Raw genomic sequence first — 23,370 nt, forward strand, 5'->3', positions numbered from 1 at the left:
CGACAAGGCTTTTTGTCCCTCTACAGCAGCCAGTCGAGTGCACTCCATGTGAAAAAAAAAAACAAAAAGCAGTGAACACATATTTTCTCTATTTGTGCTCTCAGTGTCCTGCCCCTTTTCACTGTCATACAACCAAATTATATCAAATAAAAATGTAATTAATGCCTCAAGTGGCTCCTAATGATTGAGACCCAGAAATTAGTCAGTTACTGAGAAGCAATACAATGTGTTTGCTTCGTGAAATTGTGTTTTTGTGGTCAAGTTATTGTAGAAAATGGAGCATCGCTGTGCTACTTATTACTGCTCATATTGCATATCTTACAAAATGCACAAAGGCGCACACAAAACCAAACAGGCAGATTTTAGACAGTCTAACAGTTCTGATGTGTTTGCATGTATGGATTTATGACATCAAGCGGGCCCTACAGTGTGTGTGTGCGTGTGTGTGTGCTTTTAATGGCATGTTAATTAGTCTCATTAGGCAGTGAGTGAAGCAGTGTGGTCGGGATTATTGACCGGCCTGTCAGCCACACTGGCCTTTGCTGTGAAGACCTCTGAAGCTCTACTCTCTTCTCATGCCAGAAACACTGACTGCATCCTTTATCTCAGCCACTCCCTCCGCTCCTCCGGCTGTCAAACACCCCGCCATCACAGATCACATGAACTAGAGCTGATTTTCCCTCTGATACACATCTGCAAAGATCAACTTATAAACTAGGTCTTCATTATTAAAACGGTCCCGATTAATTAAAAGAGTCTCATGAAATCTAATTTTCAGCAGTTTTCTGCAAATTTAGAGAATTATCATTAAAAGAAAACATCTTACTTAACTTGAAGTGGTGTTCATAAGATGAGATGAGATTCATAAGATTCAGATTTTTCTCAGCGTCCTTGGATCGGGTCTGTGTGAGCCTGTTCACGCCTGGCATCACAGTGTGTCTCCAGATGCATCTCAAGTGACCACTTGTGATCGGATCTCACTTCCCCGCTCTACAAATAAACACAAGAGCTGTTTTGTCGGTTGAATGTGCATTACTGTCCATTTGGCCGTTCAATACGAAGATTCGACTGCTTGTTCCTCTTTTTTTAGTTCAGCGCCACATTAAACTCCACTACCAACCAACAGTGAGCCCCATGTTTTACTTGCTGTTACGACCCCAAAGTTTGGGCTGGGGGATGAGGGCTGTGTAACAATAGTTAAAAGTAACCAGGGGAAAAAGGAAGAAGGGAAGACTGAGGCAAATGTGCAAACAAGGGTTCTTCTTTATTAATTAAAGGTCAAATTAAATTAAAATCAAATTAAATAAACATTCAACAACAGCAAAGATTTAAGACTTAAGATTTCAACATTGGTTGACTTGGCAGCAGTCATTGTTATGCAAATATGGTTTATAGTGCAGCCAATACAGCTGTGCCTGCACGTGGTCAATAATGCCATGAATCTTTTGCGAGTAGGAAGGATATTTGAATCCCATGTGGCAGTGGCGGACCCCGCCACTAGAAAACAAAGCTACCATACAGAGAGGTAATTATTTCTGAATGTAAATACCAAAAATATAGTATCAGAAACTGGGGTTTGAGTTCATGAACAGCTTAAGGATCATAACTTGAAACAAAATTTGGATGTAAAAGAAAATAAACAGACTGAACCACTGTATAGAAATGTGTCTCAAAATGTCCAAATCTAGCACCTGGTATTATGGGACTCTAGGACAGGATGTTGGTTGGTTTCTGAGGCTGTAACCAGAATATAATGAAGCTGCCATGGTCGATCTGCTGTGTGACTGGTTACAGAGCTCAGTGTTGCCTCAGGGCTGCCCACAGCAGGTTAATCTGGCCCTGCCTTAAGCATTTTGATCGTGTTACTGTATATTTATTATGATCAGCTGCAATAATTTCAGTGTGCAAAAGTACAGCATGATGGATGCTTTATAGTTGATGGCAAAACCTTTCGTAATAAGCTTATAAACTCATTTTAATTCACTTATTAACACATCGGGAGGCATTATAACCCACAACCAGTTAAAGAAAATGTGTTATGTAAATTCTGTAAGGGCTGAGCTGAAATACCATTTGACATTTATGCAAAAGCAGCTGCGAAACATATATTTCAGATTATGTGTGTCTTATTTTGACATGAAACGGCTAAATTGTGGTATCATTATGTTGTACATTAACATTTTGTTGTGCCGCAGGCTCAGCCGAGCATTTGCATTCCCTCCCCACCGAGGAGTCTTTGGTTACCTTGCTGCGGCCCGGGGCAATGTCAGGCAAACACATCTCAGGAATAAATTGCTCCCGTTCTCAAAATGCAATCGACTTCCTTCCATGTCAAAAGTAATTTGTTTGGAAATATGAGCGCAGGAACCATACGAGGTTTACATTTAGATCACTTTTCTGAGCAACGCAGCGGATCTAATGATCTATAACCTACCGCTGGTCACAGTGCAGACTGATGTCTAGCTGCCTCTGATTACTTTAAGTGTTCGAGTCGAGTCAGGCTCGTTTTAGGTATTAAGTCATTCAGTCTGACTGCAGCTCATTTCTCACTTCCCTTCAGCTTTATGTCTGCCTCTGTTTCTGCTTAGTCATACTTTCCTCCCTTCTCTTTGAGTCTCCCTGTATCATGCTTCCACATTAACACTTTGATGATTTTTTTTTCTCCTCTTCCAGCCTAAACTCCAGTCTGTGCTCTGTATATGCAGCATTAGGCTGTCATTATGATTACACATGCATCTCCTTCTGTTGTACACTAAATTATCTTCAGCAAGAAAAAAAAAAAAAAAAAAAAAAAAGCCTCGCAACCCAGCAGCTGGGTTAAAGTCAGTTCAAAGTCATTACATTTAAAGCTGCACTATGCAGTTTTTTACTTGGACATGATATTCTCCTGGTTTAATCATCAGCATGAAAAAGGAACAAATGTGTTAGAAAATATGTGGTTCTCTGATAATAAAGACAAGGGTGCATGACCTGTGTATATAAAAAAAATAAGGACTATGACCCCTGAGGTGCATCCAATGAGGAACATCCAATTGCTGAGCTTAAAATTAAAGTTACGCCCACTGCCAACAATGAGCAGAAGTTATAGGTTAAAGAGCGACTCCATCTGTGTTCTTTTCCAAGTTTTTCAAATGGAAACTTCAAAGAGCTGACAGCAAAAGGGGTTGATGTGGGTTACGGCGATGATTCTCTTCACTTCTCTTTATATGTAGCAGCGTCATCATGCAGAAATGGATGTGTGGGAAAATGTTTTTAGAAGGGTTTGAGAAAATAACATTCTGACATTAACACATTTTTACTTTTAAATTTTTAATGTTTGGATTTGAATACATGAGGAACTCTACTGGGAAGCTACAAAATTATATGAACAAAACTCAAAAAATGATGGAGCTTCCCTTTAAACTGTTGAAATTCTAAATTTCAGTCACTGTCAGATTCTGTTTCAATTTGGATAAATTTAGCAATTATGGCATCATGTTTTGTTTCCAGCTGCAAAGCTTTTGAATCAACACAGTCCACATTCTCATTAATGCCGATGTTCCTCACATTATCTTAATTTTAGTGGAAAATGTGCTATATTCCAAATTAGCGACCTTTAATTTAGGTAACCAGCTGCATCATATTGTTCAATGATAATACCAAAGTCTTGATTTATGGATTATTTTTCATTGGATGAAATTCTGCACATTTAAGATTTACATCTGCAGTGCAGTTTTAATGAAGCATTTGATAATATCATATCATAATATCAAGGCACTCAACAATCAGTTATCTTGCTGACCTGTGATTGGCCAAAGTCCCCAAAGGAACAGAAGTTTAGTTTTCTCTCAAACCGATTGAATCACTTTATGGTAAAACAGAATGATACTTTTGTTCAGCTTTAAACGTTCCTCATTATAATTCATCGTGTGTATCCTTGAGGCCTAACAAAACTATCAAATGACTGACTTAAAAAACATTTAAAGCCCACTGTACATTGTTTACATCCATCTCTGTTAGCTAAAAATCTTCTTCTGCTGCGTTTCGATGTTTCACAGGGTGTCACTGCCAACAAATATCAATCAGTGAAATAGCATCAAACCATCAACCAGCAGAATGTTTATTGCTTCACCTGCATGATTGTGCATGATATGCAGATAAAAAACAGAGGCCCGCTCATCAAAACATTGCTCCATAACGCTCCTAGTGGTGGAAACCTCCACAGGGTACCTTTAACTTTGAAACCCTGGTTTGTATTAATGAGCTGCAGCTTCCGTTTGTTCATTCTGTTGTTCGTCAGTGCATCATTGTGCGAGCTCTCATGTCCGTGTGTCTGTCTTGTCTGACGGTTTGGTTCACTGGTTATGGTCCCTTGTGTAGGAGGGTCCCTATGTGATGCTTAAGAAGAACTGGGAGATGTACGAGGGCAACGACCAGTACGAGGGATACTGCGTGGACCTGGCCTCCGAGATCGCCAAACACATCGGCATCAAGTACAAAATCTCCATCGTTCCCGACGGGAAGTACGGCGCCCGGGACCCAGAGACGAAGATCTGGAACGGCATGGTCGGGGAGCTGGTGTACGGGGTAAGAACTTCAGTTTTCACTCTCTGAATGACGGGAAGTTCGTCTCCCCAGTTGCATAAAGCACTCTGTGGACAGAAATGAGCTTTTCATTGAAGCTGACTCATCTCATTCAGACTTTAATTCTACGCTGTCAGTAAGATTCATGATGATAATTAGAGACAATAATGTGTCTTCTTCTAATCTGTTAGTTCTTACAATAAATTAGTACAGCAGCTTTGCTGACAGAAAAAATGATTTTCAGCTTTCTTAAAGCTGAAAACTGCTCGAAATTAGTCATCAGAGTCGACTCCATTCATTCAAGCTGTAAGAAGAGAGCCCATAAAAGTAAAATATAATAAATAGAACAGTTTCTCATCATAACTTAGCCTCAAAACCTTGTGAAAATCACGATAAAGTTGCACAATGTGGACTTTAGGGCTTCAGACTAACTCTCTCCACGAGTAGCACTGGTGTTTTCTACTGAAAATTATAGGAACATCAGCAAAAATATTATGAGAAGCGAACCGTGTGCCACACAATCGCCCAGTGCTCCCACTACAGTCCTCCCTGTCCCGGCTGTCGGCCTAAGTGGAACTAGACTTTCAGTTGAGTAGATAAGTAGATCTACTGAGAACAGAATGAGATACAGCAGTATTTATTGAATATAATATTTCCTGTTGAATCTTAACATAAGTGAATATTATGAATATTAAGAATAAAATAAATAAAACATTGTAGAAAATCTAAAATGTCGAAAATAATAAAATATAACCCTGAGCTCTGGCTCTGCATGCCTGTCCAGTCAAGTAATAAATATTTTCAATTCAGTATTAAATCAATAGTCAGTGGCTGCATTTGCATGCACACTAGTTTCCACTAATATTCAGAATATGGCAATATTCTGAATTGGACACAGGTGATATAAACAGCGTATCCTGGTCGGATATTCTGAATTAGGTCTTATTCTGAATGTAGCATATTCTGATTAACACGTGGGATATGCTGGTATTATTCTGGTTTTAGGAGCATTATTCTGACATGTAAACAGCAAATTCTATATGTGTCTAATATGCGTCTCAGTTGGGGTTTTTGCAGCAGTTTATGTCACACAACCTCTTCTGCTCTGTGCTGTAAACAAAACAAATAGCCAGCAGTTTGCAGGACTGAGGTAGAGATATGTGCAAAAAAAGAAAAACTCACATTAATGATCAGAGAGAGAACGACACCTACGTTTTAATTATTTTAATAATTTGATGTCATCATGTTTTTGGATATGCACAAATATCGCAATGCTGACCTTTTAAAAAAGGTGATTAAATGAATGAAAGAGGCAGGAAAACTTGAAAAAAATACTATTTTGACAGAAAAAAACATCCATAATCAGTATGCACAGCTGCATGTAAATGGGAATATTAAAGGAATATTCATTTCCAATAGGCATGTAAACAGAATAAGGGCAAAAAACGGAATATTGTGCTACTGGTTTCCATCCTGCATTAATCCAGCGTTTTAACTAAATCCTGACTGAAAGAGAAAAACATCGTCTTGTTTTAAAATGATGTGCACCAGCTGCTGTAAAGGTTAAGTATTTTCATAGCACTAGTTCCATCAGTACAACAGAGTCGCATCGTACTCACCAATTTCCAGCTCTTATTTTAACAAATGTATTGTTTTCATTCACTAATTAGTTGAAATTCCTTCTACTTTTTTGCATTTTTTATTGTCAGTAAGTCAAGCCAACACTACCCAGAGATGTTTCAGATTAAAATTTGACCAGGAACAACCAAGATTATGCTGTTTAAGTTACTCAACTACAACGGGGAAAAAGGAAGTGACTGGAAATAAGTGAATAAAAACAATATTTCTGTCAGAGAGGAGAAACTCAGAGCAACAAAGTTAGTGACTGTTGTTGTGATGGAAACAGTGCCGAGGAAATGTACATTATATTGAATCTATCAAGAGAACTTGTAAACATGGAGGAAGTGTTCAGTTTACATCAGCAGCAGATGAAAACAGGAGCAGATCAGGAAGAGCTCTTACAAAAAAAATAACAGATGAATAATGGCCCTGGTGCACTATTTAATAATTTACAGTTTGTTAAAAAAGATTCTATAATGTATAAAACACTCTATATGTTTTATGTGCAGACTGTTAATTTAAACTGGACAAAAAGTCTTTGCACAGACAGTATTTCTTGATCTGCAGAGTTTTAATCCCCGTCTGAAGCTCAGATCCCGTGTGTTGTTTGCTGTGTAGATAATTAAACCCATCTGAGATAAAGCTGTATGCAGGCTCGCAGTGTCTGCTGGTATTAATACTCACAGGAAGAAGGGAATTAGCACGGCATTAGAGCTGATCTTCAGGAGGGGTTAAAGAGGGAAAGCGGAGGTGTGGAGCTTGTTAAAGAATCTCTGAGGTGACGATCTGATTTGGGGGTTGAGGTGTCTTTGTGCTGCTGACCTTGCTGTGGGATTGAAGTGGATGCAAGCCTGCGGTGTGGGACGACGTTGGGATTTCATGCCCTGAAAGGACGACAAAGCGAGGAAAGAGAGAAATGTTTGTATTCTTGTCTGTGAATGTTTTTTTGAGGACAAAAACAGCCTTATGCAGGAGGTGAAAGTAGACTGGTACAGTCTGGAACTCTACCACTAAATGATTCAGTGTTGGTACACAGTACCAGGCAGAGGGGACAGCAAACGTCGGCCAAAAACCTACATACAACCACCTGTCACAATTAGATATCCAAAAAGAAAACACATCTCATATTATTCGGTCAGGAAACGCACAAACAGCAGGATCAGCCTCTTGTCCATGTTAGTTGTGCGTCACATAGGAAAAAAGTTTCACGGTATTGTGCCTGCCGGTTGCTCCGCCTTCGCCTCCCTAACTGCCCCTTTGCCTGGATTTATCACTTACACTGAATATAAATTGGATTTAGGTTCAGTTAAACTTAGAGTTTTGATTAACAAGCCAAACGTTTTTTCCTCTTTGTCACTGATGAAGACTACAGAAGTTAGTTATTCAACTTTTATCCAGTTTTCCCCAGAAAACATCCTCCTCTGTGGAGGGAATGATGTGTTTTATATTTACATGAGCAGAAACAACAGTTTGTTTCAGATAAAGTTGAGACAAAAAAGAGAAACCACAGTTTTCTCAGCCTTTTTTTTGTGATGAGCTAAGTGGCATTTTCACATAGTGGCATTTTTCTCTCCTGCGCCTCTTTGGTGCTGCGGTGAGTCACTATGAAGTCGACTGCAGCGAGTGCGAGCAGAGACACAGTTCAGGATGTGTCAGGACTGATCAAGCAGTACACTGCACTGCTCTGTGTGTGTAAAGACTAACCAGGTTGGTCAAAAGCACCGGAATAAAAAGTGCAGCTGTGTTCTCTGCCATTTTCATCTCTTTAACAAGCACTGTGAGTGGAAACATGTCCTGTCCTAAAGCTCTGCTTTAAATGGAGGACATGATGGGAAACATTACTTAAACATAAATACCCTAACAGGAAGTACAAGTGCAGTCTTTGACTCGAACCCTCTCAGTCCCAAACCAAAGTTTTACTTTAACTTATCTGCCTCTCAAACAAAGCTTCAAACATTGATGTGAACATTTTCTTCTTCAGGATAACCAGAGTTATAATGAACATTTCCTGTGAATAGCTGCAGTTAATATGAAGAATTTAAGTTCACCTACAAAAGTTACACGGTGCATTTACTGCATTAGAAACAAGTCATCATCTATAACTGTTTATTACAGGACAGTATTCAACCAACAAAATCTATATTAGTGAAATCTAGGCAAGACAAACAAACAATAAATAACACAGAAAAGGGGCAACAAAACTGAAAAAATAACTTTTATTCAATATTTATTTAGTTCAGTCCAGCCATGCCAATAACCTTTGTGACATCAGTAGGGTCACTGATGTGTTATTTATTTTCTGAGTAATGTATTTTGAAAAATCAGTGTATTATTGTACCAGTCTACCTCCAGATGTGGACACACTTCACTATAGCATGATACTGGTGTGTGTGAGGCAGCAACATGCTGCTACAGGATCCAGTGCACATTGAATTTTGCAGTGAAGGTTACATGCAAAGTAAATAAAAATATTAGTAAATTCAAGGTTACTTAAGGATAAAGAGTTGAGTTTGAAAGACTGAGATAAGAAATAAGAACAAGGAGGGAGGAGGAGGGAGAGACTCTGAGGCTCTCACAAATATGGTGCGACCAGTGTGTGTTTTAGTGTGTTTGTGTGTGTGTGAGTAAATATCTGCTGTGCACCAGTGTGCGTCAGTGTTGCACCATAGCTTGTGTGACTGCGGGCGTGGGGGACGCTGGCATCTCTTTCTACAGCGTTCATGGGAACGTCTGAGGACATGGAAGCTGTCAGCACTTTCCCCATCTCAGAGACCATTCATTTCTGCCCGCTTCTCCCTCAAAAGCCCCACGCCACCACAAAAGCCCTCCTCCTTTTTAACCTGCCGTGTATTTTAGCGCACGCTAAATGCCCCTAGGCTGTCATCTTAGTGCATTCTGCTGAGGATGAAAGAACTTAAAACGCTTTCATTTTCTTTCCCTCGTCCCTGTTTTCTCTTCTCTTTCCTCCTCAAGTGTTAGATGGTCATAATGAAACTTTAAATTCTTGCTGATATTAAGCCCTTTTGCTCCCCGAGACAGACAGACAAGGTCACAAGTGTTGCTAAGTCACTAGCTGTAATCTGGTTTGTGGATTTTCAGCGAGCCAGTGTGCACTTTTCCACAGCTGCAGACCTCCGAGGTGGCTGTATCCCATTTTTGCCTTCCTGTTCTGTAAGCATATTTCTCCAACACATTATTTTATCCTCCGTGCCGATTCTCCCGCAGTCTCAGCTAAGCCTCTCAGCTTTGCAGAGGGCCGCAGAATTTCTTTTTCAATTTCTTTTCTCTCTCCCACTGTCTTAACTTGATCACTCCGAGATGAATTCAGCCGACGTCTAAACTTGATCGCTCTGAGATTTGTTCAGTGGAGGGAGAAATTCACATAAAATGACACGAGCTGAGGAGAGAAGAAAAGGGGTAATTGTTGTTGTTTTGTTTACTGATGGCTGACTGGCTATTGGCCCTCTGCATGTCATATCTGTGACTAAGTGATATTTGATTGTTGCACGGCCCAGCTAAGAGAGATGATCTATCATTTGCATTTGTTTACTCATTCTTGAGAAGTGGGACAAAACTGTAGTTCGAGGGGGTTGTGATTTTTATTATGCTGGAAGATTTGTTTTAAAAGATCAAACTTTTGGCTATTAAACCCAACAAGCTATCCTCCTTGTGATTATATTTTTTATGAAATGTAGATGTCACAGCAATTTCACAGCATAGTCATAATGAGCAGCCATTTTTTTTTAAAGTTGTCAGAGTTCTCTTAATTCTAATCAAAATACACATTTTTAAACCGTAATTCTTATTTATGATTGATTTAGAAGGGCTACAGAGCTGACATGTTATGGTTGAGACGCATCTGATAGCAATATTGTCAAATAAATTCGTCCAAAAGTAGAAAGCATACCAGTGCACTGAGCAGTATTCCCACCTTTTTTTTTAAACCAGGAAGTGAGACAGGGGTCCTTAGGGTATAGATAAACCTTTTCATGCCTGATTAAATCATGTTTTTGTAAATATCTGATGGAGTTGACAGAAATCTAAGAGACAACTTTAAAGAGACACCATTTTTTATACCTCATCTATTCTAGAGAATTGCAACAAATCATGTCCTGCCAAAAAACAAAAAAAAAGAAAGAAAAAAAAGAAAATCACATTTTTAAAATGTTTTAAGCATTTAATTCTTGTGTGGGACACGGGTGTTAGTTGACACAAAACAAGTTTAGAAGTTAAAAGAATTAAAGCAAACCAAAAATTGGAATTTCAGCGTTGGTGTTAATTGCTGCTTTCATTCAGATGGCTGATCAGATTCCTTTTCCCCCATATCTCTGCAGAAAGCGGAAATCGCTGTGGCCCCTTTGACTATCACGTTGGTCCGGGAGGAGGTGATCGACTTCTCCAAGCCCTTCATGTCGCTGGGCATTTCCATCATGATCAAGAAGCCCCAAAAATCCAAACCGGGGGTGTTCTCCTTCCTGGACCCGTTGGCCTACGAGATCTGGATGTGCATCGTGTTCGCCTACATCGGCGTGAGCGTGGTGCTCTTCCTGGTCAGCCGCTTCAGCCCGTACGAATGGCACACCGAGGAGCCCGAAGAGGGCACCGACGGTCCGCCAAGCGACCAGCCCCCCAATGAGTTTGGTATCTTCAACTCCCTCTGGTTCTCCTTGGGCGCCTTCATGCAGCAGGGCTGTGACATCTCCCCCAGGTAAGACACACTTTTATTTAACTGTCAGAGAAATTAATCTCTAAAAAGTTAGTGCATGTTTGCTGCAAAGTCTCACAGATACATTATTAGCTCTTTTGTCCTCAGGCTGCGGACACATTACAGGACTTTTAGGCCAATTATAATCATTATGTGCCATCACGTCCGATTGTGTCCATGTTAGTGTGGAGGAGTGGTTAAATCCCTCGCCTGCCAGTCCACTAAAGACCTTTGTCATTATTTCAGACGTGTCTGATTGATACAAACTGAAACTGAACACGTCTGGACACCCTCCTGTTTCTGTGACACTGACAAAAGAAGAAAAAATAATTCAATCAGTATGTTTTTCAGTCTTCTTTAATTGTCACTGGGAGTAAAATTCAGATAATCTGTGCAGCGGGACATGGAAAACAATCTGTATCTGATAGTTTTTATACGTGATATTTTTAATCTTTTCCACCTCCTGACAGGTGTGTGTAGTGTGTCCTTAGCTTGAGTCACAACTGGCATTCACACATAAGGTGCCACTTCCATCTTACACCATGGAAATATTTAAAAATCCTTCACTTTACCTTACTTTAAAGTGGATTATTATTTAAAACAACCCACAATCCACTAGGATTATTATTTATATATTATACATTTCTAACATAACCTAATAGTTTAATCTTTTTATTAACTATATTATTTGATTTGCTTTGTTTATCACTTAAATGATCTGAAAACCTCATAATTTGCAAACTTAACTTGAATGATGTCATTCTGTGTTAGTTAATAAGTTTTTACGATCCTAAATTTGAAAATAAAAAGGCTCTGTAGATTAAGGAAAAGTTCAAGCTTGTTTGTTTTCTTTCTGACGGTGAGATGGAAAGATCAATTCTAATCATGTTTGAGCTGTAGTCTGTACACAGTTAGCTTAGCTTAGTATAAAGAATAAGAGCAGGTAACACAACAAACCTGGCTCTGTACAAAGTTCAAATAAACACCTACCAACACCCATAAAGCTTGCTAATTAAGACCGATGTTGTTTATTCTTATGTGCAAAGAAAAATGTAAAAATGACGTTAAATAAGATACAGTATGGTAAGATAAGATTGACTTTATTGTCCAGGATATTTGTCTCGGATACGTACATTATCCACACATAATCTTCTTCTAATACACCCTGCTGTCTAAACCAGAGGCTACAAAAGTGTAGATTACAGGTAAGAACACTAGTCACTGCTGCCCTCTGGTGGTCAGGAGTATTAATAACTCCTATCAGTGATAATGGGTACAATGTTAGATAAAAATTTGACAGTGTTGTCACTGAAATAATATAGATATGTGTGCATTAGTAAAAGAATTAAGCAGACAATTTAAAGTAACACAGAAGTTTCTGTGTCTAGTAATTAATTAGTTTGATCTGCAGTAGTTGGTAAAGTAATTCAATTAGTTTTGAGAGAAGTAACTAGTAACTGTAACTAATAACTACATTGTAGAAACTTGCTCAACACTGCCTATTAGCCTACTTCAGGGAGCAGTTACTCACTGTTGTTCACCAATTAATTCTCCTAAACCACAATTCATATATCCTTTCTCTGTTTAGAGATAAATGCTAACCTCAGCAAGCTAATGTTCTCTCAATTACAATCCTAATGTTTAGCAGGAATGATGTTTACCTTTTTTTTTCCGCTAAACACAAAGTAAACTTAAAGCTGAGGCTAATGATTGGTTATTTTCAGTTATTTTGCAGGTATTTTTTCTTAATCAAAGTATGTAATGTACAAAGTAACACTGCAGGAATCAATAAAAACCAGATCAGTGTTAATTAATGAGCTTAAGAACTGTTGGTTTATGTTTACTTTAATTTTAGCTAGCTTTTTCCACCTGATTCCAGTTGTTATGCTACACTAACCTAAACACATCTTATCCCCAGTATCTTGAGATTCACAGTATATCACTCTTTTCGTCTCACTCTCGTAAAGAAAGCTAATTCACATATCTAAAGTGCAGAACTTGATGCCTCTTCAATAAAAAATATTTCCTTAATTTTTCGTATTTTGACATTTTGGAAATATGAGGTTTTCATTAACTGGTGATACTTAAGATACCAGTGATAGTGAAGTGTGTCAGTTTACCAGTTTTAGCCTGTTTGTATTATTTATTATTATTTGTTTATTTATATCAGTGGTAATTTGCATGAGGGCTGTAGTTTAAAAGCATAATAGAGAGGTATTAAGTATCAGTGTTTTGTGTTTTTAGCTGCTGTCTCTGCAGTCTGCTGCTCATGCTGTGTCTATACCTGTATGTGCACGGTGGCATCACACTCGTGTGTGTATTTGTGGTGTGTTTCTGAGGCAGAGAGACAGAGAGAGTGTGTGTGTCTTTGCTGGTATCGATTTCTTGTCTCTCTATCTGTCTCTTCTGCAGCCATATTGTTCTTCACTGTCTGACTTGCATACGCTGTGTTGTCTGCTTGTAAGGGAATTAGGTTGTCTGAGTGTCTGTCAGCTTCTGCAGTTGTGGCTTCCCGCTCGTCTCTGTGTATTTTAGCTCCAGTTACATTAGCGGCCGTGGTTCTACTCCATAATGTGATTCATTGAGAACACACTGTCAAGGTGTTGTCTTTCACCGTGTCTGTCACTTCTCTTCCCTTTGTCCAACTTGACCGTTCCTAAGTCCCGCCCCTCAACTTTCTCCTTTCCTGTTTCCTGCACTTAGATATGCGATGGGTTCACGGCTCAACCAAAGATGTTGCTCAGGGACCCCTCAAAATGACATCCGATCACATCTTAAATTAGCTACTTGCTAACTGGGTAGCTAATCTATAGCATCGATTGTTAGCTCGCTAGTTACCAGCGCTATGTACGCACGCATCACTCTAGCTAACTAGCTAGCGATTCTACATCAATCATTAGCTAGTTACTTATCTAGCATTTTGTTAACATTTTTGAACTTAGTCACTTTGATAGATCCTCCAGCAACATCTTTAACCATCTCCAAAGTTTGGCTTTCTTTTCGACATAGATGAGCCAACCACAATCTTAGTACAGGAAAGAAGAAATTTGACTGAGGTTCCACCAGGTAAAAAGCTTCAACTGTTATTGGAGCACAGAGCAAAAAAAGGGGGCGGAGCTTATGAAGGGTCAATCCTGAGACTCGAGCTCGGCATCATCCGGACTTCAGACGAGCGCGCTGGTCTCTCGCAAGCCTGGTGGAAGGGTGGAGAAATTGTGGCTCGCACTGTAAACTGTCTGCCCGTGTTCTTCTCCAGCCTGTCAGGGCTGGTCGTCTTTGTATTTCAATCAAAGATCAGGCTTCCTGTCCGTCATCACACACACTGCTGACATCTACTGTCATGGTGAAACCTATAGACTGGTAAAGCCGGTAATTCTTAATGGTTTCTCATCTCCTGTAAAGCCTCTCTTAGCTGTTTGAATGGCTTTGTCAAGCTTAAAGTTCCAGCAGAAGGATTGTTTGGGTTATTTTAAGATACTGTTAAAATAGCTCATATAGATAAGTCGTTCATATAATACTTCTTTTATCTGCTTTAAGCCCTTATGGATCTTGCACTGTAATAGAGTTGGTAAGATTTTAGGAGATGAAAGGAGGACCAAACCAGCCTGTATCTTTCAGCCTCCCCCACACCAGAGGAGAGCAGAGAAACACACAAGATGGAGGATCCCGAGGTACATTAGAGCTGGCCTCACGTAAGCAACCTATAGAGGAGCCTATAGTGGGCCTGTGACTGTGATTAAGGCCACTCATTTAAAGAGTACACTTGCTTTGTTCACGTGTGTGCAGACCACCCCCACCCACCGCCATAGCCACCCCTGCCCGCCACATCTCCGCCTGTGTGCCGCAGATAAGGACTTAAGAGCCGCACAACAATGTCGGCATAGGAATGAAAAGTCTACATTTCAACCGCTCTGTGTCTCTGGCTGCGGTCCCCGCTGCATTCCACCTGTCACTGCTAATCCCACGGGCCTCTCCCAATCCATCAGCACAGAGCCCCGGAGCTCAGCGGCGCTTCCACTCCAGTTTAGCCTGACAGGGCAACATGCAAATCCCTTCACACAGGGGAGATTAGACGGCGTGGAGGGAGTGACGAGGCCAGAGGTGAATGGGCCGAATTTGGGGCGAGGGCCGGCGGGGCTCGCTCGCGTGTTATAGCGGCGAGCTGGCTGGACGGTGGAAACTCTGAGTCTGGATGAACCACAAACTTTTAAGAGGCGACATGTTCAGCCACACCATCCAGTACTTTAAGTCAAATAATCAGGAGAGTTTTTCAAAACTTACCTGGGTTTATGTTGACTACAACTCCCAGGGTGCATTGCAGTTAAATAAACCATCCAATCATTGAGCTCATGAGCTCTTCATCTGTCATTAAGGGTGAAGCTAAAGCTAAGTATTGAAATTTGTAGACAACTAATAAAACATTCAGCTTTCGTATTCTGAAACAGTTTGGAATAAATTCCGTAATTACAGTTTTATGATGGGTAACAAATCTGGCTATCTTTGTCTCCAATGGTGGCTGAGGATCATGGGTAGTGTAGAGCCTTCCACAATCCAAATCTTGCCAAGATGATAAATAATTAAAACTGATGGCCCTAACTAGATCTGCAAAGATTAATCAAACAATCAATTATTTAGCGATTGCCAACTATTTTGATAATCATTTAATCAGCCTGAGTATTTTTTTAAGAAGCAAAATCAAAATTCTCTGTTTGCAGCTTCTTAAATGTGATTATTTACTGGTTTCTTCACTCCTCTGTGACAGTAACCTTAATATCTTTGGGTTTTGGGCAAAACAAGATGTTTGAGGACTAATTTTCTGGACCAAATAACTATTTGATTAATGGAGATGATTAATCAATAAGGAAAATAACCATTACAATAAAAGAAGAAGAATTTTTAGATCAAAGAATTAATCTATTAATCAAGAAAATAATCGACAGATTAATCAACTATTAAAATAATCATTAGTTGCAACCCGAGCGATAACATGAAGCGATAACATCATACTGCTGCATGAAGCACACTTTTGTGGTTTTTGTGTTGAGAAATATTGAGTATATTATTAAAAGAAAACCTTAACTTCGGAGAGGAAAATAATTCCTGTTTGTACGACCTCAGTTCTGCAATGGGAAAGTGATGCTTGCAGCATCTTATAGTGCTGTGAATGGGTTAATGTTGGAGTAAATGGATGGCTGGAGCAGTTCTGAGTATCTAATATGACCGTGGACGGGTTTTCTGTACATTAGAGTTAACTGAAAGCCCAGAGTTTCTCATACAGACACTTATGGATGCTCTGTGTCTGTATGAGATGCAGAGGTGTGTGACGAAACATCAGTATTTGACAATCTGGGAATGAGAACAGGTTAAACCTCATAATGTGACGTACATGTCGCCTTACATGAGCAGGTTTTTGATAGGTTCAGGTTTCTTCCAGGAGACTGTTTGTTTTAGTGGTTTTGGTTACATCGGCCTTATGCAGGAATATTTTTGTATTTTTGTCCTTATCTTGCTCATATGAGTCTTTTGAGTGAGAGACACTAAAATCCCTTTGGACTGCTCAAACTCGTCATAAACTTCTCATTTAAACCTGATGAATGTCATCTGTTCATGAGCAGGTGCGTGTTTTCGAGGTTTGATCTCAACCATAATCAACCAGAAGTGCTCATCTGTCATTTTTTGCTCGTCCAAGTAAAGCCTTAAGTCTTTCAAGTCAATTCTCTGTGGTTGTAATGAGCGTCATCTGCTGCATGCAGACCATCCGGTCTGCTTAGAACATCAAGGAATTTTTAACAGGCATTGTAACTGCACAGTTGACCAGTTTCGCGACCAGATTGCTGTAATAAAACCCATGTTTGGCTGTTTAACAGTATTTCCCTGATTGAACAGAGTAACTAACGCAGATTATATCCACTGGGTGGAAATGTTGTAAAAAGTTATTGTTTTCTCTTCATTATTTTCTTGTTGTTTGTGTTTTGTACTGTCTCTTGTGTATTTGTTGCTAAGTCTTTTGTATCTTAAAGGCCCAGCTAGGGACGTGCATTGCAAATTAGCTTAGGCTATAAATGCTATGGTGTGTGGCATTGGTTTATACTTTTCCGCATACAAATAAACATTAGATTAAATAAATAAAGCTGAGAAAAAAAGAGGAAGTTGACTAGTGTGAAGCTACTCTTCAGAAATTACACGTCAAGTTTTTAAAAAAATCTAATGTGATTTCAGATGATTTCAACTCCATAATTATAAAATTTTTGTTGAATGGAAGAGTCGTGACAATAACATTTACCGGAAAAAGTGCGTTGACGTGTCCGTTAGGGTAAACTGAACCTGAGCCTTTATATTATGATAAATGCAGCACTGGATGTCTTTTGTGATAATTTATCTATTTCTTCATGTAAAAAACAGCTATTGTCATTGTTAGCTTGGACGTTAGCCATCCACTGGCAATCCCGTGATGCCTTGGCTTATGTCTGTCAACCGATCATTATTCAGTCAATATTTATGGCTAAAACTCCAAACAAGCTAGCAGCTTTAAACCACAAACCACAAATAGGAATGTGAGCATTTAAATTGGAATATTACAGTTGAAAGACAAGATTGGAAAAACATGTAAGCAAGAAGTTGGTAAAACATTTTTATTTTTCAAAGAAATAACATTAATAAATATAATAATGCTGCTACAATCTGTTAGCAGTCAGCTAAGAGTCATGTGGGTAGAAAAAAAAGCTAGCCACTGGGCAGAAGAAGCTAGAATTGAATTATCTGCTGAAACAAACATCTGCAAGAATTTTAAATATGTTGGTGATCTCCCTGCTTTTACTTACTACTTACTAGTTTAATAGTCTATTTCTAGTTGATTTCTGTGATTCTGTCCTCGTAGAGAAGTATTATTCTACCTTTCTTCATTTATTTTTTTTTTCACTCATTTCATGACACGGCTCCAACAGGAAAAGCAGAGGTTTAAAAAGCACAAAATATCTTCCTCCCCTCTCTCTGCCTTTTAATAAGGGTTAATACCCCCTTTTGCTCCCTCAAGGCAGCCCATAATAATTAATTCAGTGATTAATATCCCGGTCTCCATTGGTAATGTCTCCGTGGAAACAGGAGAAGAAGGGAGCTTAAATGAAACGGTGACATGATAGTCTTTTTAATTGACTACAAATCCCAGATGAATAGAACTTAAGTTATTCTGGTATTTTCTCCTGAGACTGCAGGATGTCACTTCACTGCATCATATCAGAAAATATCAATACAAATACGAGGCAGCCGGCGACGCTGTAATTGGTCATGGCGGTTCCAGGTGTTGTCAGTCACTTCCATCTCATTGCTTCAGATGGATTATCTTTGTCTCCTCTGCTGAGTCACAGTTGCCACATCTCTGGCGAGCTAATGAGAACGCAGCGATTGGCTTGATTAGTCCTGATTAGCTCGGAGTGCGTGCATACTGATGGCAAATTTCCTGATGGCGACAGATGAAGCGTAACTTTTAATTTGAGTTGTGGATTTAGGCCAACAAAAGCTGCGTCTGAAAAGGAGAAATGACTTTCAAGTGGTCTATCTGCAAGATTCCCATTATTCTATTAATTCAATGCCAATTAGCTTTTGTTATCCAGCTGACACACGGCTGTTCTGCTGCATCGCGGACTGCTGATGTCAGCAGAGCCTGTCCTTCGTCACACTCGCTTGATTTGTCGCACTAGTCTTTCAAATTATGGGCATTGCTAGAGGCTCTGATTGCATCTGATGTACAACAGTGGGGTATAGCTTCAAAGTCAAGAGAGTTTTTTGCTTTGATATTGTGTTGCTAATGTAGGTCGCTTTCCTCAAACACAAACGTGTCCAGTTGCCATTGAAATGCTTATTGGTACAGAGGCTTAGCAAACGCTTGATATAAACATGTAATAAGTAATTAATAACAGACAATAATGAAGTTGTAAGCAGATATTGTCATTTATTATCTGTTCATACAACAGCTTAGACCTATGGGTGTCCACAGGAGGAGCTGTGGTTGTTTACAAACACATTAATAAACACTTATATTTGTTTATAACTCATTATAATGTGTTATAAACCATTTATTAAACACTTATATACACATATAAACGCTAAATATGGATGTTAAAGTAGCTTTTACATTAAACAAAGTTACCTGACATGGTTGAAACAGAATTAAAACATTTCAGGACTGCAAAGAAGCAAACAAAATTAGCCAATTAAAAATAATACAAAAATAAATGGAATATAATACCCAACAGTGATAGAAGATGAAAAGATGAAAAAATGGCACATTGTTATGTGCTGCAAATAAGAAAGTATGCTCCTTTTTTTGTTTGTTGCACATCAGTGAAGTTTCTCTGATTATTCTATTGCACTTTAGAAAATTATTGGACAGGACAAATTAAAAGCCACGTGTTAAACAAGTTTAAAATATGAATGCAAAGCAACAGATCCACTTCAGATTAAGAAGAAAGACCTTTCCTTGAGGTTGACCGGCATCACAGAGCTAATACAGAGATGTTATCGTGGGTGTTTGAGAAAATTCTATGGATTTGATGTCTTCAGGAGATAATGCACACATGGGCGAAGGGTTCTGGAGAATATCCGAGCTGAAAGAGCCGGGATTATGTTTGATGGTATATCAGCACCCTATAGGCCTTCTCAGCAGCCAGCGATGCCATTTGGGTTCACAGATAGACATCAGAAAGGCGGATCATGAAGGGTTTAAGTATGGAAATTCTCAAATAGTGGTCTGGGGACTTTATTTATTGCAACTACAGAAGCCTTTATCTGAATCACACTTATACTAGAGACAGCCTCTAGCTGTTTTTCTCAATTTCCTGTTTTATGAGTGCATTTGTAAGAAGCACCTGTTTCTGATTTGCTCCCATTTTAAGTTGCTTCCAGTCAGCAGTTTTTTTTTAATTTTTTTATTTGATTATAGCTGAGCAACCATAAATGAAACTCAACATATTGTAATTTAACAGCAATCAAAAGAAATGGAAGGAAGAAACAATTGGGCATATTGTGTGAAAATAAAAGTATTTCTGTTAAACAGAGCAGTAATATTAAGACCCTTTTACACTGTTCAAAAACCCACCAACATCTGATTTTTGTCTTCAGTGTGAAAGGGTTCATTCGGCACTCACTCAAATAACTCTTTGTGCAATTCTTTTGCCCATTTACCAGTCCAAACTCATATACTGGCTTGACTTGGCTCAGTTTGACTCATTGTGTCAGCACACAACACAGCACAGTTCTGGAGACGAGCAGCTGTAAAATCATGAATAAAGATCCAATTTTTTTTTCGAATAAAAGTCCCCCATTATTTTGTTATCATAATTACTTTATTATGAAGCAGCAAAATCCCCACATGTTTGGTTTCCATCAGCAGTAACTGAACCCGACTCCTATCAGCAGTGAAACAGTAAGATAAAGCAGATATCTGAAAGTACAAACAGCGGCGCAGGAAAGAAACTAAACTTCAAACCACAGAGATTCACTTAGAAGCTACAGGCAAGCTGGTGTGTGTTCTGCCATCCTAGAGTGCCACCATTGCTGCAGTGGAACATCGTGTTTGTCACTTGCGGGGTCAGCTGGGTGGGTCTAGAAGGAAACCCCAAATTTGCGAGACCCTTGCAAGATTCTTCATGGTCTCGGTCAAAATGTTAACTCTTGTGATATCTTGCAGATCTGGGGTTCGCTTCTACACACCAGGCCTGCTGTTGCCTGCTAATAGTGACAGCACGGTTAATGGATTGACAACCTTAAACAGTGGCCCTCAGTAACTGGTGACACTGCCTTATAGGATGGCGATATTAATGTTCTTCAAATTTTACACAATCGTTAGACGTTGGTTGTGACAGCCCACAATGGATAATGGAGAAGAGAAATATTGCATCACCTCCGCCACATTAAAGTTCCTTTTGATCCACTTTGTCACATTACAGTTATAATGTAGACTTTCTGGTCTCAGACAGTTTGTGTATTTTGCCAAGTAGTAGACAAGTAGTTTTGTTGCTTCATTTTGAAAGTCTACCCAGACTTGCTTTTTTGAATTATTGGTAACTTGATCATGGGGCCTTGCACGTGCAAAACTGATGCTAAAGTTGCACCTACAGTGTCATGATTTGAACCATATCAGGCCACTGACCAAGCTGACGAATTGAAAGTGAGAACATTTTGTTATCAGAACTGTGGAAATGTACATTATAGTGAAATTATCATGTGACTTAGTAGAGTACAGGTATTTCCACCTCAGCCTTTGAACCGTACCCAACCCCCAAGTGCTGCTTGTCATTTGAATACAGGCTTTTATTTGAGACTTTACAATAACAAACAGGTTTTAAATCTTCTATCGGCTCTTCAGCGGAGGTGTAGTTGGTGGCTGAAGACACAAACTGGGAGTCGAAGCAGAGAGAGGGATCTGGAGTGACAGTTTGTCTGCTATGAATAAGTCAGATAGTGTGGTCTCGCCCCAGGTATCACCCTGGGAGCAGACTCGCACCTCCTCATTTATTTAGGCTCTGCTCAAGGTCAGAGCGCTCCCTCTGTGCCTCCTCATCACCTCCTCCTCCTCGTCTTCATATTGCTGCATTTTTTTTTTCTTCTCTGCCCCCGTTTTCATTTCTCTCTGTCCCACAAACATTCCTCAAATCCTGTGGAAAACCTACACACACTCTGCACCAAATCATCTCTGACAGCAGCTTTTTATTTCTCACACATCAAAGCAAATAAGAGGGAGAAGTGGGGCATTAAAGTTTACTCCCTCACATCACATTATGACAGATTGTTTGCACACTGGTCACTGATATTAACGTGAACCATATTGTATTTTAATCCAGAGATGAGATTAACTTGCCCTCAGTGTTTATTTTTATCTTTGAGCTTTCACTTGTCCTCCTCAACATTATTTTTCCAATTAAATCCCCCTTTTTTAGCTGCATCAGACTGAGAAAATAAACATTATTCCATGTATTCTATATGACAATATCACATACTCACAGTATATTCTGTATGCTCCTTGTTCCATCCGTTCTTTGAAGCTATATGATGCAGACACTGTAAATATTTAAACCTATGACGCCATTTTTATGGCTACACAGTTGGATCAATCCATCAAATCGAGATGTCTTGTGCATCATTTTTGCACATTTCCCCATACACTGTAAAAAATAAACTAAGGGCCGGTTTCACAGACAGATCTAAGATTAATCCAGGAGTAGTCCTTAATCTGTACTAGTTAAACTAGCCCAAAGGAACATGGTGTTTTGCACAGTCATCTTTTCTTTGTCTTATGAGAATACAGTAATTAAAATTCTTATTTTGAGCTTACTGAAGTGTCATCTGTTTCTCTGAAAGACAAAAGAAAACAGAAGAAGAATATTTTCATAGGTGGATGTAATAAGTAAAAAGTAACTAATTATACGTCCTGAGTAACTTGTCCTCCACTGCCCATTGCCCACCATTAAGACTTTTCAAAGTCTTCTAAGCAGAACTTGAATAAATAAAACTTGTATATTTTTGTTAACTTAATGAGAAACATAAAGAGAAAAGATCAGTTGATTCCTCAAGATTCCTGTACAATTATTTTACAGTGTAATTCAGCCTATCATGTTTGGTGTGTTTAGAAAACTACAAGTACTATAAACTATAACATTTTAAATAAAGCTTTGTGGGATTGAGCACATGGCCACAAAATATATAGATTAAAATGATAAATTGCATGTTTCATGGAGATTTGTGGTTTATGTATGATAATAAGTTTCCAGTTTTGTTCAGTTCATTTACATGTTAAGTTTAATTCCATAAATTGTTGCAGATGAGTGCAGAAACACCACCTCACCAACATGTAGGCCGTGCCAGCCTCTTTAGATCTCTCCTATCCTGTTAAATATAAATACAAATTAATTTAACTTAAGCGAGTTAAACAGTAGGGGGAAAGTGCTGACTAATTGCTGTATAATTGCTGAAATTATTCCTTTTTTTTCCTCCACATTTATTCTTCTTTATACCCTGAGGCTTCCTGGACGGCTGCGAAGAATCCCATTCCCCCAACACTAGAGCCAATTTCTGTTTTGTTTCCACTTTATTTCTTCTAATACTTCCCCCGTCTGCTTTTCTTGTTTCCGCCACTCGTGGGAAAACCGAGCTCGTACATCATTACAGTCAAGTTCTCACTAACGTTTACAGCAACGTTCACAACATCCAACGGCACTGAAGCAGCGTTCGATTTTTGGAGGCGCTTCATATTGCACAAAAACACTCATAATGACCACACTCACAGATAGACACATGTATTACCAGAGATGTAAATGATTCAAGTCTTCATAACCCTCCGAGCCAAAAACAAAACACTGACTTTAACATCATCTTACGTGCTTAAAACGTTTCTCCTTAATCTGAATTTGATGGACAAGTCTTCAGTTTTCTGACAGTTTAGTTGCCTGAAGGCGACTGGAAACACAACATACTGCTTGATATGCATC

At 39.1% G+C, this 23,370-nt stretch overlaps 1 protein-coding gene across 2 annotated transcripts in view; it reads left to right on the forward strand.

Moving 5' to 3' along the window:
- gria4b (glutamate receptor, ionotropic, AMPA 4b) overlaps positions 1–23,370 on the forward strand; it is a 172,371-nt gene that overhangs the window by 122,000 nt on the left and 27,001 nt on the right. For both annotated transcript variants that reach the window (XM_084729992.1, XM_084729993.1), the window contains exons 10-11: positions 4,360–4,566; positions 10,518–10,891. In XM_084729992.1, coding sequence (XP_084586118.1) covers positions 4,360–4,566; positions 10,518–10,891 — 581 coding nt within the window. The remainder of the gene's footprint in view (positions 1–4,359; positions 4,567–10,517; positions 10,892–23,370) is intronic.

The sequence above is a fragment of the Lutjanus erythropterus genome, chromosome 11 (assembly GCF_056507025.1).
Source record: "Lutjanus erythropterus isolate fLutEry1 chromosome 11, fLutEry1.hap2, whole genome shotgun sequence".
NCBI lineage: Eukaryota > Metazoa > Chordata > Actinopteri > Lutjaniformes > Lutjanidae > Lutjanus > Lutjanus erythropterus.